Below are 20,656 nucleotides of genomic sequence, written 5' to 3'. Positions count from 1 at the left end.
GAGGAGGGAGGCTCTCCCTGGACGGCCGCGTCCCCACGGACGACCCCCTCCGCTGGGGTTTGGTCCCTGCCGTTGGTCTGCTTGGACCTGGAGAAGGACGGCCGTCTGAAGAGAGAGAGCTGAGAGACCTTCATTTAATGACCTTCCTGTTTGTTTCACGTCACGTCTGCTGCTTCACCAAACACTGGTGGAGCCTAAACATTGTGCTCGCAGAGCAAATTTCCAAGCAATAACATTTTAACAGTACGAGAAAGACTTTAGACTGAAGTGTCTGACGGTGAAACAACTCTTTGGATGCTACAAAGCGATCCATTTAAACTTTATAAAATCGTACCCTACCCACAAGTTCTTTAATATATGTTATTGTGCCAACATGTTATCAGAGAACTGTCTTCTTCGAGAAGACATTTTCACTTTGTCCCTTCTCCCAGTCAAGCCTGAACTTGCAGGATAAGTGGGCGGAGCTTCTGTTAGTCCGTGCAAAGGGCAAAGTTTCCCCTGTTGCGTGAGCAGAGCCTTCCTGCAGCAGCAGCAGAGAAAACACATTCCTGCTGGACGACAGAGACAGAAACATTAAAGCTCCTTTCACTCAGGCTCAGAGGAGATGGCTGAGAGGAAAGCCGTCTTGTTCAACTTCTGGGGAGTTGCTGTCTCTTCCAGCCCTCGTGATGTTTTCCGCAGGTTGGAGGAGTTGCATCACCTGCCTGGGTAAGACAACATCTCTGCACTGTAAAAAATTACGCAATATGACTCGGTGTTTTAGGGAAACTGCGGTGCATCCTGCGTTAAAATCTCTAAAACCTGTTAAATAATCTGTCCAAGCAGGAAAGAAATGTGCCTGGAGTGTGTCGGTGTGGCAGAGGTTTGATGAGTCTTATTAAAAGAAGAACACTGCTGTTACTCTGTAACACATTGTGCAACTGCAAACAAGATCAGACAGCAGGTTCTACATGGCCAAAAGTAAATGGACAGCTGAACCCCCATGATTAATAGGTCCCTGCCAAAGATGAATCAGTCACATTGTTTTTGTGTTACAGGGATCACAGTTCACTTATTTTAAGCTCTGCCTTCTGTCTTAAATGGTTAAATATGTAGCACCATTCACATCTACCAAACTAGTAACAGTCACCAGCTTCCTTCTGGATTTTAACAGTTCAGTCCTCAGTAAAGCTGTAAAACTTCCCCCTGATGGCTCATAAAAAATGTGGGAGTAAATTTCTTTTTGGCAGCTTCCATCCATTTTAATTTGAGATGTACATCTGCAACAGTACTGTAGAATCTGGTTTACACAGATGGCTGCAAAGTTGTTAATAATTGTTAATCTGCTCCATAAATTTAATGTTCTATCCTTTAATCAAGCAAACCGTTTCTTTCTGGAGCTGCTTTGTGCACGGGGGCGCTGCCATGTAGAAACAGGAAAGGGACACAGAGTTGAAGGAGCACTATTGACCCGGACGTCCACATGTGGAAGACACTGAAACCCCAAATGAAAGCTGCTTTAGATAAAAGTGTCTGCGAATGAAGATGAGAGTAAGTAAAATACTCACTGTCCATTTACTTTTGGCCATATACTGTATCAGCTGTGCCACCCAATCAGGTGCAGGCTCAGCCTTCACTATATTTGCAGACTGAACTAGATGCAGATTATAAGTGTGCAGCGCTGGTGAAGACACAGTGTGTGTGAGCTGAGTCTCCTGTGGTTTCATTACTCCACACAAACAGCACTCGAACTCTGATCTGTGGCATCTGTCACATGTTTAACCTCCTTTAAAGCCACCAGACAGACTCGTGTTAATGTTACTGACTCATTCACGTGGACTCGCTTCTTTTCACGTCTTTCATCTTGTTTGTCTCTCTGTGGTTCTCAGTGGTTTTCTGTCCGCCGTGGCGTCCCGAAGGGACAGCGCCATGAGCCGGGCGGAGAGAGGTGAGGTGACCCTGTCTCAGGTGGGTGAGGTCAAAATCATCTCTTGATTTATTTGATGTCTTCTGTCCTCGCTGTTACTGAAGGTGACTGAACATGGAGGTGAAGAAGAGTCCTTGGATGGGCCCTTTACTGCCTCCTCCATCCTCTGTGTGTGTGTGTAGATGATCGCAGCCTTTGAGGCGGAGTGTGTGAAGGAGGCCCAGGTCAGGGGTGTGACTCTGCCGTCCGATTGGTCAGTCAGAGGCCTGCTGGAGGAGCTCAGGGAGGCGATGATGGACGTCCAACCAGCCGTGCTGAAGGCAGCCGCCGGTCTGCGTCACCGTGGTAACTATGCATCAACACATCTGCACGGGAAACACACACAGCTGTGGCGCCCGATGACATCACCAAAGGCGATTCTACGCCTCCATCCCATCAGGGTTACTGACGGCCGTGCTGGCCAATCACTGGCTAGATGACAGCGCGGCTGGAGACGGTCCAGCCCGCCTTCTGTCTCTGCTGGGCGGCCATTTTGACCAGGTCCTCCAGTCCTGCCGCTCGGGTCACAGGGTCCCCGAGTCCTCCGCGTTCAGCTCTGCTCTGCGGCACCTGGGAGTGACATCGCAGCAGGTCGAGGACACGCCCACACACACACACGAGTGTAAATCCTGGTCCGGGACAGCGCGCTCAGCCTGTCGGTCTGATTTCAGGCTCTGTGGTTGGACGCAGATGAGGAAGGTGTGAAGGCAGCAGAGGGAGCGGGGATGAAGGCCGTCTTGGTGGAAAATCTGGCCGACGCTCTGGACAAACTGGCCGACTTCACTGGAGTTCAGGTGTGACCCGGAACTATTTGATCTTATACTGTCAGAGAAACAAAAAGCTAAAGAAAAGGTGATCTAGGAGCTTTTTCACTCTGTAACTTCTCCATCTTGTTGTTTGCATTTCATTTTGCTAACCTGAATCTTGACAGCCTCGCAGCATCACAGCTTTCCCACATTCATTCATTTAGCTGTTGTTCTACTCCACGTTTCTCGGGAACCGCTGCCCCCCATCATGACAGAATTTGCGTCTTTAAGGTAAAGAAAAGAGAAATGAGGCTTTAGTGCATAGAAGCTGGAACCGGCGGGTGATGCAGGAGCAGCAGCTGGTGCCAGAGGAAAGGTCATGTTGCTGCCTGAATCAGTCAGTTTGACCTCAGACAGCTGCTGCGCTAACATCAGCACGCTAACATCCACACTTCCATGTGTTTCAGGCTGCTGGAGCAGAGAGTCCTCCGCCCTCCTGCAGCCCAGATGAAGTGTCTCATGGTTACGTCACCATCGGGGTAAAGATCTGGATCGGGGTCAACACAGAATTCTCCTCCTGCTGTCTGTTTAGGAAATGATGGAAGTCAGACGCAGCTGAAACGTTGCTTTCTCGTGACATTAATGATAATTCCTCTGTGTGTGCGTCAGCCTGGTGTGAGGACTCATTATGTTGAAATGGGCTCAGGTCCACCAGTTCTGCTGTGTCACGGCTTCCCTGAGAGCTGGTACTCCTGGAGGTACCAGGTAACGTGTTCAGACTGGATTTCACCTGAAAGTTTGGATGTTGTACACGTTTATATATTGAAACTAAAAGCAAACACTCGTGTGCCTGAACATCCTCTCCTCTCTCTGGTAGATCCCGGCCGTGGCAGCAGCAGGGTTCAGGGTGTTGGCTCTGGACATGAAGGGGTACGGAGAGTCCACAGCGCCCCCAGGTGTGTGTGGGTCAAAGGTCAACACTAAATCGCTCTTTTTAACGTGGAACCAAAAATCCTGCTCCTCTGAATGGAAACAAGTTTAAATTACAAATAATCAAAAGATAAAGTAAAAATGTTTCCATGAGAGTTAAACAGATACACGTATAATAGACAAAATGTAGTCAAATAAATGCAGAATCAAAAGATCAGCAGAACAGGTGCAGATCATACAGCAGGAAATAAAAATATAAACGTCCGAGGACGGTTAAATATCTCACAATAGAAACTAAACTTTATATATTTACTAAAATATGGCGACGACGGGCTGAAATATCTGGAGAAAAAGTCAAATATTAATCCAAGAACATGGAAATCTAGAGTTAAATTGTTGCGTGTAGGTTTGTCCAAATATTCCAAATAAGAGTTGATAATCATAAGAATCAGAACCCTGAACATGACTTTAAAAACAGTGACATGAGAAAACACGAGCACTTCAGCTTCATCATCGAGGAAATCTTTTTGTATTGAACCCAAATAATCATGTCAATAAAAACAATGAGCAGAAACGTGGACTGAGTTTGGCTGAACGGTAGAAGACGAGGTGACGCACATTAACCTGAGGCGGGACGATACGAGAAGAGCTGCAGGGAAGGAGACTTCACTTTCTGCAGGTCCGGCAGAGACCAGGAAGTCCACAGTCCACGTGGAGCAGCTCAAAGACAGAGAAGAAGAAGATCCATCCAAACCCGCTCCAGGGATCAGCACACGTCCTGCAGCACATTGTTGCCCAGAGAGCTTTAATTTAATGAGGGGAGATGTCCACAAAGACTTTTCTCCTCCTTCAGTCGCTCTCACTCTAACTTGTGTTTCCTTTCCCCTTCCCTCGCCTCACAGGTGCGTCTGATTCACCTCCTCACTTTCCTGTCAAACATGAAAAAGGGCTGTTCTGCACTTTTTCTGCTCCTTTCTGCTACTAAAACAATCTAAAAGCTGCTGCGTCTAATGTGTCTAAGTTAGAGGTTAAGAGGGTAAAAGGGCCTCGCTCACAGTCACAGAAGAAGAAACCTGAGAAGGAAAGGCTTTCTGAGCGAGAAGATGAGGATACAGCCATTATTCATATAGCCAGACAAACAGTATCAACACCTCCCAGATGATCAGAGGGACGTGATGCATTGCTGTAGACTAAATCCCCAACAGGAGAGAAAGGAGTTAAAACCAGCTCCACCTTCAACATCTCCAGCAGTAAAAGAGCTAAAGTTCATGTTGCTGATAAAACTTACATGCTTTTACTAAAGGAAGCTTTGAATGCAGTGGAGTATTTTCTCCGTCTGGCGTCAGGACTTTTCCATTTTGACCTTTTACTGTGTATAAAAAGCATTTTACAACCAGCAGATTCTGAAGGTTCATGTTCTTACCTGGTTACCTGTCGTTTCTCCGCCGACAGACACAGAGGAATATTCTCAGGAGCAGCTCTGCCAGGTACAAACTCACCAACACACGCTCATCTTCATGGTTTCACTGAACAAAAGGAGAGAAACATTTACTGAAACACACATTAAGTGTTGAGGATGACTGCGCTGCTCCACGTGACCTCAGGGTTTTACATGTTTTTACATCATCGGAAAGTAAACAAAGCGTTTCCCAAAGCAAAGCCTAGTTTTTTAGCTTCATGAAGGCATTTTTTATTGTTCTTGGTCGACTTGTTTAAGCCTTTAATGGTTTAGTGTGACATCATGTAGACAGAATGGTTGTATTTAACCAGATTTAACCATCTCTCCCTCTGTTTGTTATCGTGTCACCGCCACACAAACAGTAATGCAGCTTACACAGAATAATATTAAAGGTTTTCTCTCTCTTCAAGGATTTAATCACATTTCTGGACAAAATGGTGAGTAATAACATATCACACGCACTCTTACCTCAGCGGCACAAATTTCTATTAAATGAAATGATGAAAAGAGTTGATGGAAGTTTGTTTAGTCCAGAAACAGTGACATTAATTTACAGTAACGTCTGAAAGTTTCTCTTCACTTTAGTTCAAAATAAACCTGCAGAGACTTTAAACTTGCTGCAGATATTCAGGCGATTATCTCAGTTTGTCGTCCGCGTCGTGTTCTGATGGAGAACCCAGATCTATAATATCTTCTCCAGGCGATACCTCAGGTCACCCTGGTGGGTCACGACTGGGGCGGCGTTCTGGTGTGGACCATGGCTCAGTATCATCCTGAGAGAGTCAGGTGAGCACACGCACAGGTTCAGGTGCGCCTCCCAGATGCTCGATGCTGTAGTAAAACCTGTTTGTTGTTGTGTGTGAAGCGCTGCGGCGTCTCTGAACACTCCTCTGTTCCCCGCCGATCCTTCTGTAACTCCTGCAGAGAGACTGAAGGCTGAACCCAGATTTGACTACCAGCTCTACTTCCAGAAACCTGTAAGTCTGTCTGCAGCATGCTAACACGCTGACACAGGCGGGACTTCAGATCAGTTCAGATCTTTGTTGGTGAACACAACGATGCTTTATATTTATACGACAGACGACACACGGCACGTTATATCGTGAGCCGACAGGCTGAGCTCTTTATTCCATTATGATGAGATCTTCGTCTGCTGTCTTTCTGTCAGAGACCAGCTGCTTCACAGTTATCTGACAGCTAGAAGAGAAAAGGAAGGGTTAAAAACAAACATATAAATGTATGACTGCACATGTGCAAACAGGCAACTGTCTGTCAGCTAGTGTTTCATATTTAGAAGGTGATGATGTGTCAGCGTTGTGTTCTGCTGGCTGAGTCTCCAGCTGTGCTGGTTTTCCAGCAGATACACAACATAATGCAACACAAGACGAGTTATTACAGAAAATCAATGAGGAACAAAACAAACAAATCTGAGCACATTAGCAGTAAAAGGAAAAAAGCTGCCACAATAAAATAAGGAGCACGAAATCTAAACATCCTGCAGAAATGAAGCAGCACATTTGTTTTAAAAAAGAATATTTTCATTCTTTCTTTCTTTCTATACATTAAACAACGAGCCCAGACTTCAGAAAACCTCCCTTGGTAATAGTTAGTTTTACATCCGTCTCCAACAGGCTTTGTCTGACTCTTCAGTGGCGGAGAACAACTGAACCTCTTGGAAACAGAAAAACGCCTCAAATAACAAACCGGAATCAGGAAAAACTCCTCAACCATTTGGCCTAGATGCAGAATTCTGGTCTCCTTTGAAAGGTCCATTAAAGACTAAATGGAGATGCAATCAAGGAAAATATGATGTTTTCATCCTCACCTGGAATAAAATCTATATTTTAATAGCAAAATCACCATCAAACCATCATCCAGCTCATTAGAATTCAACAGAACATCTTCTAACACAGCAAGAATACAGCTGTAACTGTAAATGTGATGAAAAGAAACTAATACACAACAGTTATTACACACTTTTCCTAAAATATAGCAGCGAATGTCCATGTTTTGGCCTTATTTACTGTTTATATGTTCACTTGTATTGGGAGTTTTCTTCAAAACACTATTTCTGGGTTCCAAATAACAAAGCTTCCACAAGATTGAAATATTGATAAAAACAGTGAATATTCATCAACATTCCTGCGACCGAATGAATTCCCGCTTTAAAGGCCCAGAACGTGAGAAGAGAGGAGATTCTGGCTCCGGTTTATTTAACCACTCTCCAAAACGACTGCTTATTTCCAGAAAGGAGAAACAAAACAACAGTCCCACATTAAAGGAAGAGAAGCACCTGCTTCCTTTCTCAGAAGCTTCACTTAAGTAAAAGTGAGACTGCTGTCCAGCCAGATTCACAGCTTTTTATGAGAGTGAAGAATTTCAGTAACATTATGTGTATGTCCTGGTGTGGTTAGCCTAGCTTAGCATAAAGACTGGAAGCGGGGGGAAACTGTTAGCCTGGCTCTGTCCAAAGTTCAGAAGACAGCTTTAAAGTTCACTGACAGACACTTTAGATCTAGTTTAGTTCATCTGGACACAACCAGAAATGTGAAAAGGATCATTTAAATAAACCAAAGTATTTGTGTTTTTCTAGACGGCAGCTAAAGAAGACGAGCCAGAGATTTGACTGTGGGACTCGCATGACGATAGAGCTCTGGATCTGTCCACCTAAACGCAAAGTGTCCACCTGTGTGTGTTGCAGGGCGCGGCGGAGGCCGAGCTGGAGAAAGACTTGGAGAGGACCTTTAAGATTTTCTTTTTCAGCAGCGGTGAAGCGGTGAGTAGACACACACGCACGAGTCCAGTCCGCACAGGCAGAAAAATCCCCTTCGTGTCACATAAGAAATGTTGCGTTTCCGTCTTCAGGCGAAGCGTCCTGCCGTCAGCACCGCAGGAGTCTGCGCTCGAGGTGAGCCTCCACCCTGAAGTCTGAGCCGGGACTTCATCCCGAATGATATTTGAAGAGCTCATTAAAAAGCCCGGCAGATACTGACACGTCCCGTTACAGGTGGTCTGTTTGTGGGTCTGCCGGAGCAGATTCCCCGGAGCTCCGTGCTGACGGAGGCCGACCTGCAGTACTACGTCAGCCAGTACAGAGAGCGAGGCTTCAGGTGGCTCAAAACAGGACACGGTATCTGTTCACAGGCCGCTAACATTTTCATACAGAGTCGATCACCGTCTTGTGTTTGGTTTCACAGGAGACCGTTGAACTGGTATCGTAACGGGGAGGCGAACTGGAGGTGGATGTGTTCTCGTCCCACTGCAAAGGTTCGTTACAGAGCGCATTATGAGACGCCAGCATCTCAAACAAACATTTAAGAAAACAAAACCAGGCTCTAAAACTGGGTTTCTACACATCCTGGAGTTCTGCAAAGCATTTTCAGCTCATTTAAACTTCTCGGAAACCGACATATCGTATCGTCCTGCTGGAAAAGGTTTAATGTCAGAATATAGGTGAACATCAAAGTCACCATCAGGCTGCTGGATTATCTGTCACAGTGTTTGTGTTCCTGCAGCAGCTGGACGAAGATCAGCTGAAGAGAAATTTACATTTGCCCCTAAAAAGTGCCGACCCTGTTTCTGATGTTGCTGTATAAGTCAGGTTTCTGCAGGCTTAGTAGCGTCTGACTTCCTGTCTGTGGCCCTCAGCTCCGAGCCCGTCGCTTCCTACTGAAGACGGAAATCTTTAAAAACATCTCACAGATATTTAGTTGCGGTTTTGTTTCCTAAAGCAGCTGCTCACTGTGGTTTTTATCCAACAGACAGGAAGCAGTGCATTTGTTAGGGACTATTTTCAGCGGCGGATGAATCCACAGGTGGCGGGTTTGGGGCAGCAGGACGGTGTGTGTGGGACTGAGTCAGAATAAAGTACAGAGTGTGTTCATGGTGATGAAGGAACATGTGACCCAGTGCAGCAGAGAGGCTCACTGATGCTTTGACTTCAAGTTCAAAGGCTGATTTTTATTTCCACTTTAGAGGACTGAGATGCACAAAGAAAGTCTGTCTGTCACTGTGTGTGTGTGTCTCAGCTGCTGATGCCTGCTCTGATGGTGACGGCAGGTAAAGACCAGGTTCTGCTGCCGGCCTTCTCCAAAGGGATGGAGGACTTGGTGAGAAAAACAGCAGCGTCCTTCCTGAAGACAGACAGAGTGATTATAGATTATTGGAAATGAATCTGACCCGGTCTCTGTTGGTGGACTGCAGATCCCGAACCTGAGCAGAGGACACATCGAGGAGTGTGGACACTGGACTCAGATGGAAAGGCCAGCGGAGACAAACAGCATCCTGATATCATGGCTTAGAGAGACGCACAAGAAGGCTGGAGGCGTTAAAGTGGCCCCCAAACTGTGAGGGGGGGGAGGAGGGAGGGAGAGAGAGAGAGAGAGAGAGAGAGGAGAGAGAGAGAGGGGGGGGGGGGGGGGGGGGGGGAGGGAGGGGGGGGGGAAGGAACAGAGGAGGGAACAGAGGGAGGAAGGAAGGAAGAGAGGAGGGAACAGAGGGAGGAAGGAAGGAAGAGAGGAGGGAACAGAGGGAGGAAGGAAGGAAGAGAGGGAGGAAGGAAGGAAGAGAGGAGGGAACAGAGGGAGGAAGGAAGGAAGAGAGGAGGGAACAGAGGGAGGGAGGAAGAGAGGAGGGAACAGAGGGAGGAAGGGAGGAAGGAAGGAAGAGGAGGGAACGGAGGGAGGGAGGAAGGGAGGAGGGAACAGAGGGAGGGAGGGAGGGAGGGAGGAAGGAAGGAAGAGAGGAGGGAACAGAGGGAGGAAGGAAGGGAGAGGAGGGAACAGAGGGAGGAAGGGAGGAAGGAAGGAAGAGAGGAGGGAACGGAGGGAGGAAGGGAGGAAGGAAGGAAGAGAGGAGGGAACGGAGGGAGGAAGGGAGGAAGGAAGGAAGAGAGGAGGGAACGGAGGGAGGAAGGGAGGAGGGAACAGAGGGAGGGAGGAAGGGAGGAAGAGAGGAGGGAACAGAGGGAGGAAGGGAGAAAGGAAGGAAGAGAGGAGGGAACAGAGGGAGGAAGGGAGGGAGGAAGAGAGGAGGGAACAGAGGGAGGAAGGGAGGGAGGAGGGAACAGAGGGAGGGAGAGAGAGGAAGGAAGGAAGAGAGGAGGGAGGGAGGAGGGAACAGAGGGAGGAAGGGAGGGAGGAGGGAACAGAGGGAGGAAGGGAGGGAGGAACAGAGGGAGGAAGGGAGGAAGGAACAGAGCGAGGAAGGAAGGAAGGAAGTGAGCGAGGAAGGAATGAAGGAAGGGAGCGAGGAAGGGAGGAAGGAAGAGAGGAAGGAAGAGAGGGAGAAAGGAAGGAAGGGAGGGAGGAAGGGAGAGAGAGAGGAAGGAAGGGAGGGAGGAAGGGGAGAGAGAGGAAGGAAGGGAGGGAGGAAGGGAGAGAGAGAGGAAGGAAGGAAGGGGGAGGAAGGGAGAGGGAGAGGGAGGAGGAAGGAAGGGAGGGAGGAGGAGGAAGGAGAGGAGAGAGAGAGAGGGAGGAAGGAAGGGAGAGAGAGAGGAAGGAAGGGAGGGAGGAAGGGAGGAAGGAAGAGAGGAGGGAACAGAGGAGGAAGGGAGGAAGGGAGGAAGGAATAGAGGAGGGAAGGGAGGAAGAGGAGGGAAGGAAGGAATAGAGGAGGGAAGGGAGGAGGAAGAAGACAGCAGGAAGGAATAGAGGAAGGAAGGAAGGCAGCGAGGGAGGGAGGAAGGAAGGAAGGAAGGAAGGAAGGAAGGCAGCGAGGGAGGAAGGAAGGAAGGAAGGAAGGCAGCGAGGGAGGAAGGAAGGAAGGAAGGCAGCGAGGGAGGATAAAGAGGATCAAAGTCAGAATAAATGATGAACGAGCGTTTGTGTCTGATTGGAGCCAAATAAAAAGTTCACTTCATCTTTGTGTCAAATCGATTATTATATTAGTCGATTAAAAGAAAAAGACTCGACAGCAACTTTGAAAATCAAACATTTATTTATCAGAAAAAGTTTTTCTCTGTTTCAAATCATTTCCATCTGAATATTTCACCTTTAGTTTTTCTACACTATAAAAAATGATGCAGTAATAAATAGTAACTTCATCAATTCTCTGAACGGCACTTTAGTGACTGTTTGACTCGGACATACCAAAATAAAAGCCTAGAAATTCAACTTACAATTTATCATTCAGCTTTATTTCACAAAATGAAATTCTATTTGTTAGAAATCCTTAATATCTTTGTTAAATTTGACTCAGAATATCTGAGAATGGATTAATTCTACTGATTAGTTTGAAGAACTACAATAATAAGATTATTTCAACTTTAACAACAAAGTGAAAAGCTGTAAGAAAGAAAGAGTCAGTGTCTCAGATCAAACAGCTCAGAGTGTTAGAAGGCTGCTCAGAAGCTCTGAGGTTGTGGGTTCGATCCTTATGAGGCTCAGTGACTTTTGAAGTCCAACAGCCAAAGTGAGAAGATAAAAGCGCCCGGAGAAAAGGTTCAGATGTGAAGGGGACTCGGTGGCGGCGTGGGGTTCGATGGCGACCGCGAGGCGCAGGCGGCGCAGCGGTGGTTCGAATCCCGCGTGCGGCCGGGTACCCGGAGCCGGTCCCGCGGCGTCGGGTTCGGGAGGGGGCCGTGTCCCCTCCCGGTGTTCTGGAGAGGTAGAAGCTGGGGGTTATGGAGCGGGAAACAGGAAGTGGCTGAAGTTTTCCTAAAAGGTGGAAGATGACTGACAGCACAAGGTCTTTATTGGTCCAGAACAGGTGCTGCTGGGACTCGTGGTGTCAGCTGTCCTCCAGGTGCAGCAGCTGGAAGCGAGTCTTCAGGGCGTGTCCCCAACAGCCTGGAAGAGACAGAAGAAGAAATGAGTCCACAGGTTTGTGACAAGTGAACAGTTTGAAAATCCATCAGTGAGTGAAGCTGCAGACAAGAAACAATAATCCATTCAACAAACAGAGTGTTTCCATGGAGATGATGATGTGAAGCAGCGGTGGAAGAAGGACTCTGAACATTTCCCTAAGCAAAAGCAGCAGCGGCACAGTGTAAAAGTACTGTGTTCGAGTCCCAGTAACAGTATAAAGCATCCTTTATATAGCGCTGGCTATCTGAAGCTAACATGATCCATCAACATGTGATAGTTACTGTGTGTTGTGTTAATAATGTGCAGAGTGAGTAAAAAGTGCAGCATTTGGCCTGAAATGTAGTGGAGTCCAGGTCTAATGAGGTCCAGGTCAGATGTAATGTCAGTAATATCAGTGTGAGCAGTGGATCAGTAGAATCTGAAGCTGATACAGTAGCAAGTGTATTTAGTGTTAGTTCATTTAGTGTGAGCATGTGAAGAAGAAGAAGAAGAAGAAGAATGTGCTGACCTGGTCTGAGGGAAAGGCTGCTGCGGGACTGTAGAAGGAAATCTGTAGAGTGAGGACATGAAATATATTCAGATGGGACATGACGAGGTTTCAGCCAAACTATCATGAGGAGCACCAAGTAGAAAGTGAGTGTGTGTCACCATGAGAAGGTGGAAATGAAGCGTCAGGCCGTTCATCAGTTTCAGCTGCTGGAAGAAACAGAAGAAAACAACATGAGTCATCTTCTCGTTTCTGCTGGATTTAGTTTTGTTATCCGTCTGTCGTGGTGTTGGACTCCAGGTGAAGGTGATGCTCCCTCTCTGCTGCTCTCACTGAAGGGCCCAGGACACTTGTTCTCCCTCTCCTTACTGATGGAGCTGCACAGACAGAAAAGACCCTCCGTCACAAAGGAAGGAATCGATCCCGAGTCCAACATGCCCTCATTCAAATCGACCACCCGGGGGCGCTATAAATGCAAACCAATTGCAGGTGACAAAATACAAATTGTTTGTCCAATCAACACAAAACTTGTAAGATATTTCTACATAAGCACCTCACACATACACTTTGATGATACACAGGGCAACTTTTTGAGCAATGTTGTTGGGCAATGTTTTGAACGGATAGCGGCGTGCGGGGAGGGTGGCGTAGTGGCGGGAGAAGGGGATTACAGTAGTGATCTGTACTCATTACCATTGACAGCACCATTGCTCTAAAAGTTGCTCCGTGTATCATCAGCTTTACTCTCGTTAAAATTGACCACTAGGAGGCGCTATAAATGCATAATAATTGCATGTAGAATGAAACAAATCAAGCTATAGATCAGAAAATTCTGCACAATGTGTTTTGTAACAATAGTGAACCATGTGTGAGAAAGCAGTTATATTACAATGTTTACTTGTTATGTGGAAGCTCCAGCAGCAGAAGTCACTTTCTATCAGAGAGAAGGAAAACTGCTGCTGAGTCACTGAGTCTGAGGTGTGTTAAATATTTGAAAGTAGTACTGGACTGAAGTACACAAGGTATTTGTTCTGAACTTGAGTATTTTCTTTTCATGCCATTTTCTACTTTATTACAGTCGATTAATGGAGAAAATAATCAGCTGATTAAAATAAAATCCTCATTAACTGCAGTCTGATACAAATAGTTCAACCTCAACCAGCTACATTAATGCACGAGGAATAATAATCTAATGATATAGTATATAATAGTACAACAGTCATATGGGACAGTTTTCTTTCTGCTTTGAGTAGCTACTTTTATTTTTAATTGGCTGCTTCTACATTTTCCAGCTTACAGCCTACTTACATACCTTTATTTAACTTTTCACTGCAGTATTTTACAGTGTGTACTTTTATTTCTGTCTTAAAGGATCTGAACAGGCCTGTGTTACTTTGCTCACCACTGGCTAAAAAAGCAAAAAGCTTCTGGTCGCAAAGAGGTTGGAGAGTTTTTGACTGCATCAATAATAATTTAGCATTTCAGCAATTTGTCTGTCCTCCCCAACATCAGCTGCTCTCACTGTCTTTGATCCCAGGCAGGTGATTTCATCCAGGAATGGTCAAATCAGCTTCCATCAGCAGAGTTCTCCTGAGTAACTGTGAGCAGCAGCTACAGCTGATCAGTTAGCATGTTAGCTTTACCTTCCAGCCGTCCAGCTGTCACTCATCACCTACCGGAGCTTTCAACCATCCACATTTCTTCACTGATGAAGTTTCAGTCACATCCTGTTTTTATTCCCACTTTGTTTTTGCCCTCGTGGCGCCTGGAAACGTCCACAGGAAGAAACAGGTGTTTGCTCAGGTGAATCAACAAACAGGCTACTGCAGACAATAGGTGCGTTCGAGATGACGGCGGCATAACGAGCTGCAGGTGACCGCAGGGGCGGGTATAAAAGCCGTAAAGTCGGACACATTGTACCTGCGTGAGCTCACTGTGAGCTGAGATCAAGGACTGATCTCGCGGCAATTGCAAAGAAAAATTCAGTTCAACCTTTAGACAGGCTGCATGAGGACATTTAGATTAAAATGTAAAGGTGCCAGGGGAATGTCGTTAAATACGGTTCATAGATTATTTATTTATAATGCTTCTGTGTTATCTTTAGTTAGATTATAGTTTTAGTTCAGTCCCTAGTTTAGATTGTGTCCCTGATTCACATGTTAAGGACTTTGTTTCTGTGCAGGTGTCAGAACATCAAATATCTGAACAGTGAAACAATCATGATCAAACATTAGACGATGAAACAACATATTTTATATGTGACTTGCAAGGCCGTTGTGCTGAAAGGTGGTGGAGACATAAGGGCTCAGATTAGAGGAGTCTTAGCTCAGCAGACGTGATGATGCACAATCAGCAGCTTGTTTTGCATTTTTTTTCTTTATATTTAAAGTGCTTTGCATCTTATTGTGCAAATAAACCTTTTAAAAGCATTTTCGTTTGTTATTTAACATTTCTTGTTGCTATTTTTCAGAACATTGTTAACAAATGCTTTGAAAAAGTGATGATGACTGCAGCCAGCAGACGGCGCTCTGCCTCTGCAGCTTTGTGTTTGCAGAGACAGAACCCAGAGGGAGAGGAGGGCAGCACAGACTGCAGATAGTATCTACATTCAGTTTAAACAAGGATGAATTCATGGGAGATTTTAGATTAAAGATGAGCAGTGTGGGCCCGCACAGAATTCTGGGTCATTTTCAACTCCACACAAAAGAGCAGCTAGCTGGTGAAATGACAGCAACCGGGAAATTAACTCGATATGAACGAACACAGAAGTGGGTTTCAGAAAAGAAAAGATTCATATAACAAAATATTAATTTTCCTTAAAAAGACAGACGGGATGGCAGCAACACGAGCTGTTAGCGACAAGAGCCGAAGGGGGCAGCTGCTGCCATAGCAACAGCATCGCACCATCCACCTCAGTGATGATGAGGAGGAGTAACGTTACTTTCTATCTTCTACAGCCTGAAACACTGTGCACGCCAACAGTTTCTGAGCAAGCAGATGCCGTATTTACAAAAGTGACATGACCTGGACATTTCCCACGCAGCTCCTGTCCTTCCCAGGTGTTTCAGAGACCGCCTCTGAAAAGCTTTGGGGTAGTCTGCACTGTTCTTCTGCTTTATTAACAATCCCAGTGAGTGTGGCCTCTGCTGAAAAATCCTTTTCCAAACTAGAACTTCTCAAATGTGAAGAGCTCACTGGGACAGACACGTTACTTAACAGTCAAACTTGTCCAGGTCCAAGTTAGTTTAATGAATGATGTCATTAGAAGTGTTATTTACAGCTGGGAAATATTGAAAATCTGTGATATAATAATAATAATTCCAGGTCATATTGTCCCCACTGTTTTTTCATCATCACCATTTAAACTGCATTCTATTAAAATAGTATAAAAAATAAATTTTAACTTGTGTTGTAACGTTTTGTTTACTTGCCGCAGCCTGACAGGAAACAGCAGCTCTTAGATCTTACAGGAGAAAGAGGAAGGTGTAGTAAAGGTTAAATGACAGTTGGTCACAGTAATGCACCACCAAGCAGCTAGTAAATCAATTAATCAAATAAACTTCCACTTGTGGAAATGTTTTATGAGGAGGGAAAAGCATTCAACACATTTGTTAGACCACATACGTTCTGTCTACAGAGGGCACCTTCAAATAAAGTTTAAAGAAATGAAGACTCCCAGAAATCCTCTCTGCCTCCACGACCACACATAAACATGGTCTAAAACAATCACACTTAACAAAATCATAAAATTCGGCTTAATAACTGTCAGGATTTGTCTCGTTGACCATCATTAGCTTCAGCTTCAGCTTCATCTCCTCATAGCTTAACTAATTACATGTTGTTTATACTATTTCTTATTCACCACTGGTTCAGTCAGCCAGCCCGTCCAGGGAGAAGTGCTTCCTGAAATACGCCTTGTGATTGGACGGTACTTCAGCAGACAGCCGAGCATCGGCCAAGAGCAGAATGGCCCTGCCTCCCGGCATTTTTTCAGATCCTCAGTTAATTTTCAGAGTTTCAAATCTTTTTTCCAACATAAGAGCACATAAGAGTTTTCTGACCACCATTTACAAGGTTTCAAACCTGTAAAAAACTAATACACTATGAGATTCACCCTTTCAAAGGAAAGTTTCAACATTTTGAAACCTTATTGCCAACATATGTGTGTGACAGACTGATTGATTTTAGACATGTGCTAAATAGGCAATGAAATAATCATAGAAATATACACATGGAATAAAAGATAAACATATCAGTCATGTGAAAGAGGTTATACCCAGAATATTAAAGCAAGATGGAAGAAGAGGGTGACTTCTTCTTTATTTTAAAAAATGTTTACGTTTGTGTTGGAGATTTCACCTTTACGACAAATACATAGCGGTTCCAAATATCGGCCAACTTGACTACTAATAATCAGTATCAGCCTTGCAAAAATCCTATCAGTCTCCCTGGTCCTGACCTGAGAAAGACAACAAACACTCACAGTAACACTCTGCTTTTATTGGAACAAAATAAGTCAAAACAACAAATGACAAGACGGTAAAAGTCAAAGAAATTTCCACCAAATAATGATCAGTGTTGGGAAAGCTACTTGGAAAATGTAGTGAGCTAAGCTACTAGTTATATATCTATATACACACATTAATAATAATAATAATCTTTATTTATAGAGCACTTTTAAAAACGTTACAAAGTGCTTAACATGAAGCAGTTATAACAAAAACGATACAAGAAAAAAAAAGTCACTTCAAAATATACATCAAATAAAATCATGTAAAATCCGGGAATGTTCTTCGATAAAAGTATTTTTTAACAAGGGATTTAAAAGAGTTTACAGAGTCGGCCTAATTTCCTCGGGTAGATTGTTCCAGAGCCTCGGTGTCCTAACTGCAAAGGCTCTGTCCCCTCTTAATGTCTTGGTACTTCTATATTTCAGACTTGGGCTTCAGAAATGCTTGGGAAAATGTAGCATGTGTGGACGATAACTATTTCATATTACAAAAATTACTAAGAGTAATTATAATATTAGTAATTAAGAGTCTCAAAAAGTATTTTACCCACCTATATTTCAACACTGTTTATATAAAACACAGAGTTACTGTCCACCACTGGAAATAACCTCATCTTAACACTTCAGAGCTGCCTGTAACTTTCCAGCTTGCCTCTGCAGCCAACAGCTGTTGTTCTCCTTGTCGATGTACCGTAGCACGAGCACCAGCTGACAGAGGGTGGAGATGTCAGCTGTCTCATCTGCCTGAAGAGCAAGATAATCTACAGTTTTTACTTCCTCCAGATTTCAAGAACTGACAGCATGCAGTCCAAAAGTTCTTTTTGCACGGTCTTTGAGGTGCCTTTGAAAACGGTAGCTGTCTTAAGATCATCGTCAGTATCATCAATATATCAATATCAATAACATCGTCACGTGTCCCTCTAACACCGACTGACTGTCTTGGAGCAGATCCTGCAGCGTCCTGCAGGCATCAGATTTGAGGACGCTGATTGGCTTAATTTCTCTCTCCGGCGCCCCAGAAGAGATCAGTGGATGAGCAGGAACCCAATTTCACACCCAAACATAATTATTTAGCCTATATATTACACATTATTGTGTATTTTAAACACACAAATACTTCAAAGTAATTACTGTTTATTTTAAAAAGAAAAATCAAAACACTTTCCACCCATAGACTCATGCATAGACTGTATATAAAAACTTTCCACCACCACTTTACTTTACAAAGTGTTTTATTAGAGCTGAAAACACAAGAATTCTACAATCTGCACAGTTTCATAAATGTGAAGGCCGCAAACACTTTAAGGGCAAAACACAGTGACTAAATGTCTCAAGCTGTAATACACTATATGGCCAAAAGTATGTGGACACCTGATTTCCAGCACATGTTGAACCTGCTGCAGGGATTTGCTCCCATTCAGACAGCCGGGCCCAGATGTTCAGAAGTGACTGGATTGGATCAAATCTTGAAAATGGGTTGTTCAAAAGAAAAAGATCACCTGATCCTAACTTTGTTTTGATCTGGATCAAACCTTCAGTATGTGTTTTTAGTTGGTGGGATCCCTTTGATCCAAAATAATCAGGATAATCCTGATCCCAACAGAAGGGTGGATTCAGGGTGGATTTTCAGAACAGAATGTAATCAAACTTCAGAATCTGTCAAATAATATAATAACACATAATAAATTTTCTATCATGTACCAGCTTATACACACATTTATTTATATTTGCACTTGATTTGTTTAAACTTTACAGTAATAGAGTAGACATTACTGTACTGAAAGGCTTAACAGGTAAAAACTAAAAAACTAAAATACTGTATTTAACTGTCACTTATTACTGTACGTTAATTACAATGACACCATCATCAAAAGTAGTTTCTGACAATTGTATCCCTTGTTGCAGGTTCAGTCAGTCCCTCATTCTGAAATCCGCCTAAAATGTAAAAACTGGTCTCTTTACAAATAAAGAAGAGCTCTGACATTCTTTATTTTGTTAACAATTGGACATTTAGCCCTTTTATGATACACAGCACATGCTCAGCTATATACATATAGCTATTTAGATATAGATATATAGATAGATCGATCGATATATAGATATAGAGATATATAGATATGACATACAGCAAGCAAAAAAATTATAAATGTTAAGATAAAACAACCACATTCAAAAACATCAGAAGGATATTAAAGGGGCAGAAGGTACAAGTCAACATCATTTCCATCATTTAATGATCAGAGCTTTTATCTTTAAAGGACCAGAAGTGGACGATGTTAACAATGTAAATGAGGAATCACTTTGATTCATTGATGAATTTATAAGAAGAACCTGAAAGACCTCTGCAACTGTGATCCTGTACGACTCAACTGATCTGTTCTCCAACAGGACCAGATTCTCCCTCCTACAGAGACGCTGAAGAATAAGGGTTGAACCAGAGCCCAAAGCCAGGATAAAGAGGTTCAGTGAATGTGGCGTTGAAGGTGTGGAGGTGGATCAGTGTGTCAGAGGAGACTCGTAGAAGGACAGAGAGCCAGCAGGCCAGTCCAGATACACTCCTACTCTGTTAGAGACAGAGGAGGTGATGGATGTTCCTCTGTTATTGTGCCAGGCAGAGTAACCATCTGTAGAGCAGTCCAGTCTCCAGGACTTATCATTCCCTCCAAAATAATTGTATTCAGAGCTTCTCCTCTTGCTGATTCCTCTGTAACTCATTGCTACAGTAACTTTTTCTGTCCACTCGACCTCCCAGTAACAGCGACCAGTCAGACCAGTTGTACACATCACCTGAGACCAGTGGTTTCAAACCTGTATGGATGATCAGGATATACAGATTCTCCCGCACATGTGTCGCCTTCCTGTTGTTGTCATACAGCTTGGTATTTTGATTTGCTGTGTTTATGTCGAGTGTGAGTTCACAGGAATCTGATGGAGAGAACAGCTGCAGTTATTGATCTATCCTCTGTTCACTGATTGTCATCAGATATTTGTTGAATGTTTGCTGTTTTGTTTTCATGAATCACATGAAAAACACACTTACACTTCCTCAGACCTGGTTTCAACCATCGGACTCCAGCAGGCTCCACCCTGAAAGAAGAGAGGGGGGTCAGACCAGCATCAAACATGGACATTACATTCCTCTCATACACATTTACACATTATGTTCATCTGGCCTGCTTCTCCCTGCTCCCCCTAAACCTCTAAGATAAAAGTTACAAAGACAAAGATTACGGATGAAAGAATGGAACAGCAAACAGGGGTAGCAGGGACTGTCTGTGTCATCAACGTCCACAACAGCTCCAGATATTTACAGAGCTCAATGTTAAACCTTTTTGCAAACGGCCCCACTGGGCCAGTTGGTTTAAAACTTACTGGACCTCCTTCCAAAAGTTATTTATCAGTGTTACAACAAAACCAAAGACTTAGAAGTTATGTTCTACAGTTAACATGTTTAATCGGTTATTAAATACATCCTGGAAATAAAAAAACTAAAATATCACAATTAAAATTATAAAAAATAAAAATGGTAACAAAACAATTTACTTTTAAAACAAAACTCTCTCTCCTGCTGACAGACATTTAATAAAAGAATGTACACAGAGCAGCGGACACGAGTCGCCTCTATCCTGACTGACAGGTTGCCATGGTAGCGACCTGTCAGTCACAAGGTTGTCCCGCCCAAAAAGCATACGCTGCATTATCGTCTATTTTGTGTTGAAGAAGACTTGAAACCAGCGACTGAGACCATAAACTCAATGATCAGATGAGAAGTA

At 44.1% G+C, this 20,656-nt stretch overlaps 1 protein-coding gene and 2 long non-coding RNA genes across 10 annotated transcripts; 1 reads left to right on the top strand and 2 right to left on the bottom strand.

The window, feature by feature from the left end:
- The first annotated feature begins 476 nt into the window (after positions 1–476).
- Positions 477–9,465, top strand: LOC119892822 (bifunctional epoxide hydrolase 2-like). 7 transcript variants are annotated; one of them, XR_005442643.1, is made up of 18 exons: positions 478–708; positions 1,869–1,947; positions 2,089–2,251; positions 2,346–2,536; positions 2,617–2,739; positions 3,159–3,230; positions 3,361–3,456; positions 3,569–3,647; positions 5,074–5,108; positions 5,491–5,517; positions 5,781–5,866; positions 5,946–6,057; positions 7,782–7,856; positions 7,946–7,988; positions 8,088–8,190; positions 8,278–8,347; positions 9,056–9,189; positions 9,284–9,352. XR_005442643.1 is itself a non-coding variant. In XM_038704834.1 (18 exons), the coding sequence occupies exons 1-18, from the start codon at positions 605–607 to the stop codon at positions 9,428–9,430; spliced, it is 1,686 nt and encodes a 561-aa protein (XP_038560762.1). In that variant the 5' UTR covers positions 479–604; the 3' UTR covers positions 9,431–9,465. The 7 variants fall into 7 exon arrangements, 5 of the variants coding, with proteins under 5 accessions (XP_038560766.1, XP_038560762.1, XP_038560765.1 ...); XM_038704834.1 differs by having other exon boundaries at positions 479–708; positions 9,109–9,189; positions 9,284–9,465; XR_005442642.1 differs by having other exon boundaries at positions 8,088–8,347.
- Positions 9,466–11,077: 1,612 nt separating this feature from the next.
- Positions 11,078–14,337, bottom strand: LOC119892824. 2 transcript variants are annotated; one of them, XR_005442645.1, is made up of 4 exons: positions 14,050–14,337; positions 12,535–12,750; positions 12,395–12,436; positions 11,078–11,868 (listed from the first exon to the last, which is right to left on the bottom strand). It is a non-coding gene; the product is annotated as an uncharacterized LOC119892824 (long non-coding RNA). The 2 variants fall into 2 exon arrangements; XR_005442646.1 differs by lacking the exon at positions 14,050–14,337 and adding an exon at positions 13,896–14,032.
- Positions 14,338–18,097: 3,760 nt separating this feature from the next.
- Positions 18,098–20,356, bottom strand: LOC119892823. The gene is made up of 2 exons (XR_005442644.1): positions 19,924–20,356; positions 18,098–19,808 (listed from the first exon to the last, which is right to left on the bottom strand). It is a non-coding gene; the product is annotated as an uncharacterized LOC119892823 (long non-coding RNA).
- Between the last annotated feature and the right edge of the window lie 300 nt (positions 20,357–20,656).

This window comes from Micropterus salmoides, unplaced genomic scaffold (assembly GCF_014851395.1).
Source record: "Micropterus salmoides isolate LMB-PRFRI ecotype aquatic unplaced genomic scaffold, ASM1485139v1 Ms_hic_scaffold_709, whole genome shotgun sequence".
NCBI classification, from domain to species: Eukaryota; Metazoa; Chordata; class Actinopteri; order Centrarchiformes; family Centrarchidae; genus Micropterus; species Micropterus salmoides.
This window is presented reverse-complemented; position numbering and strand designations above follow the sequence as displayed.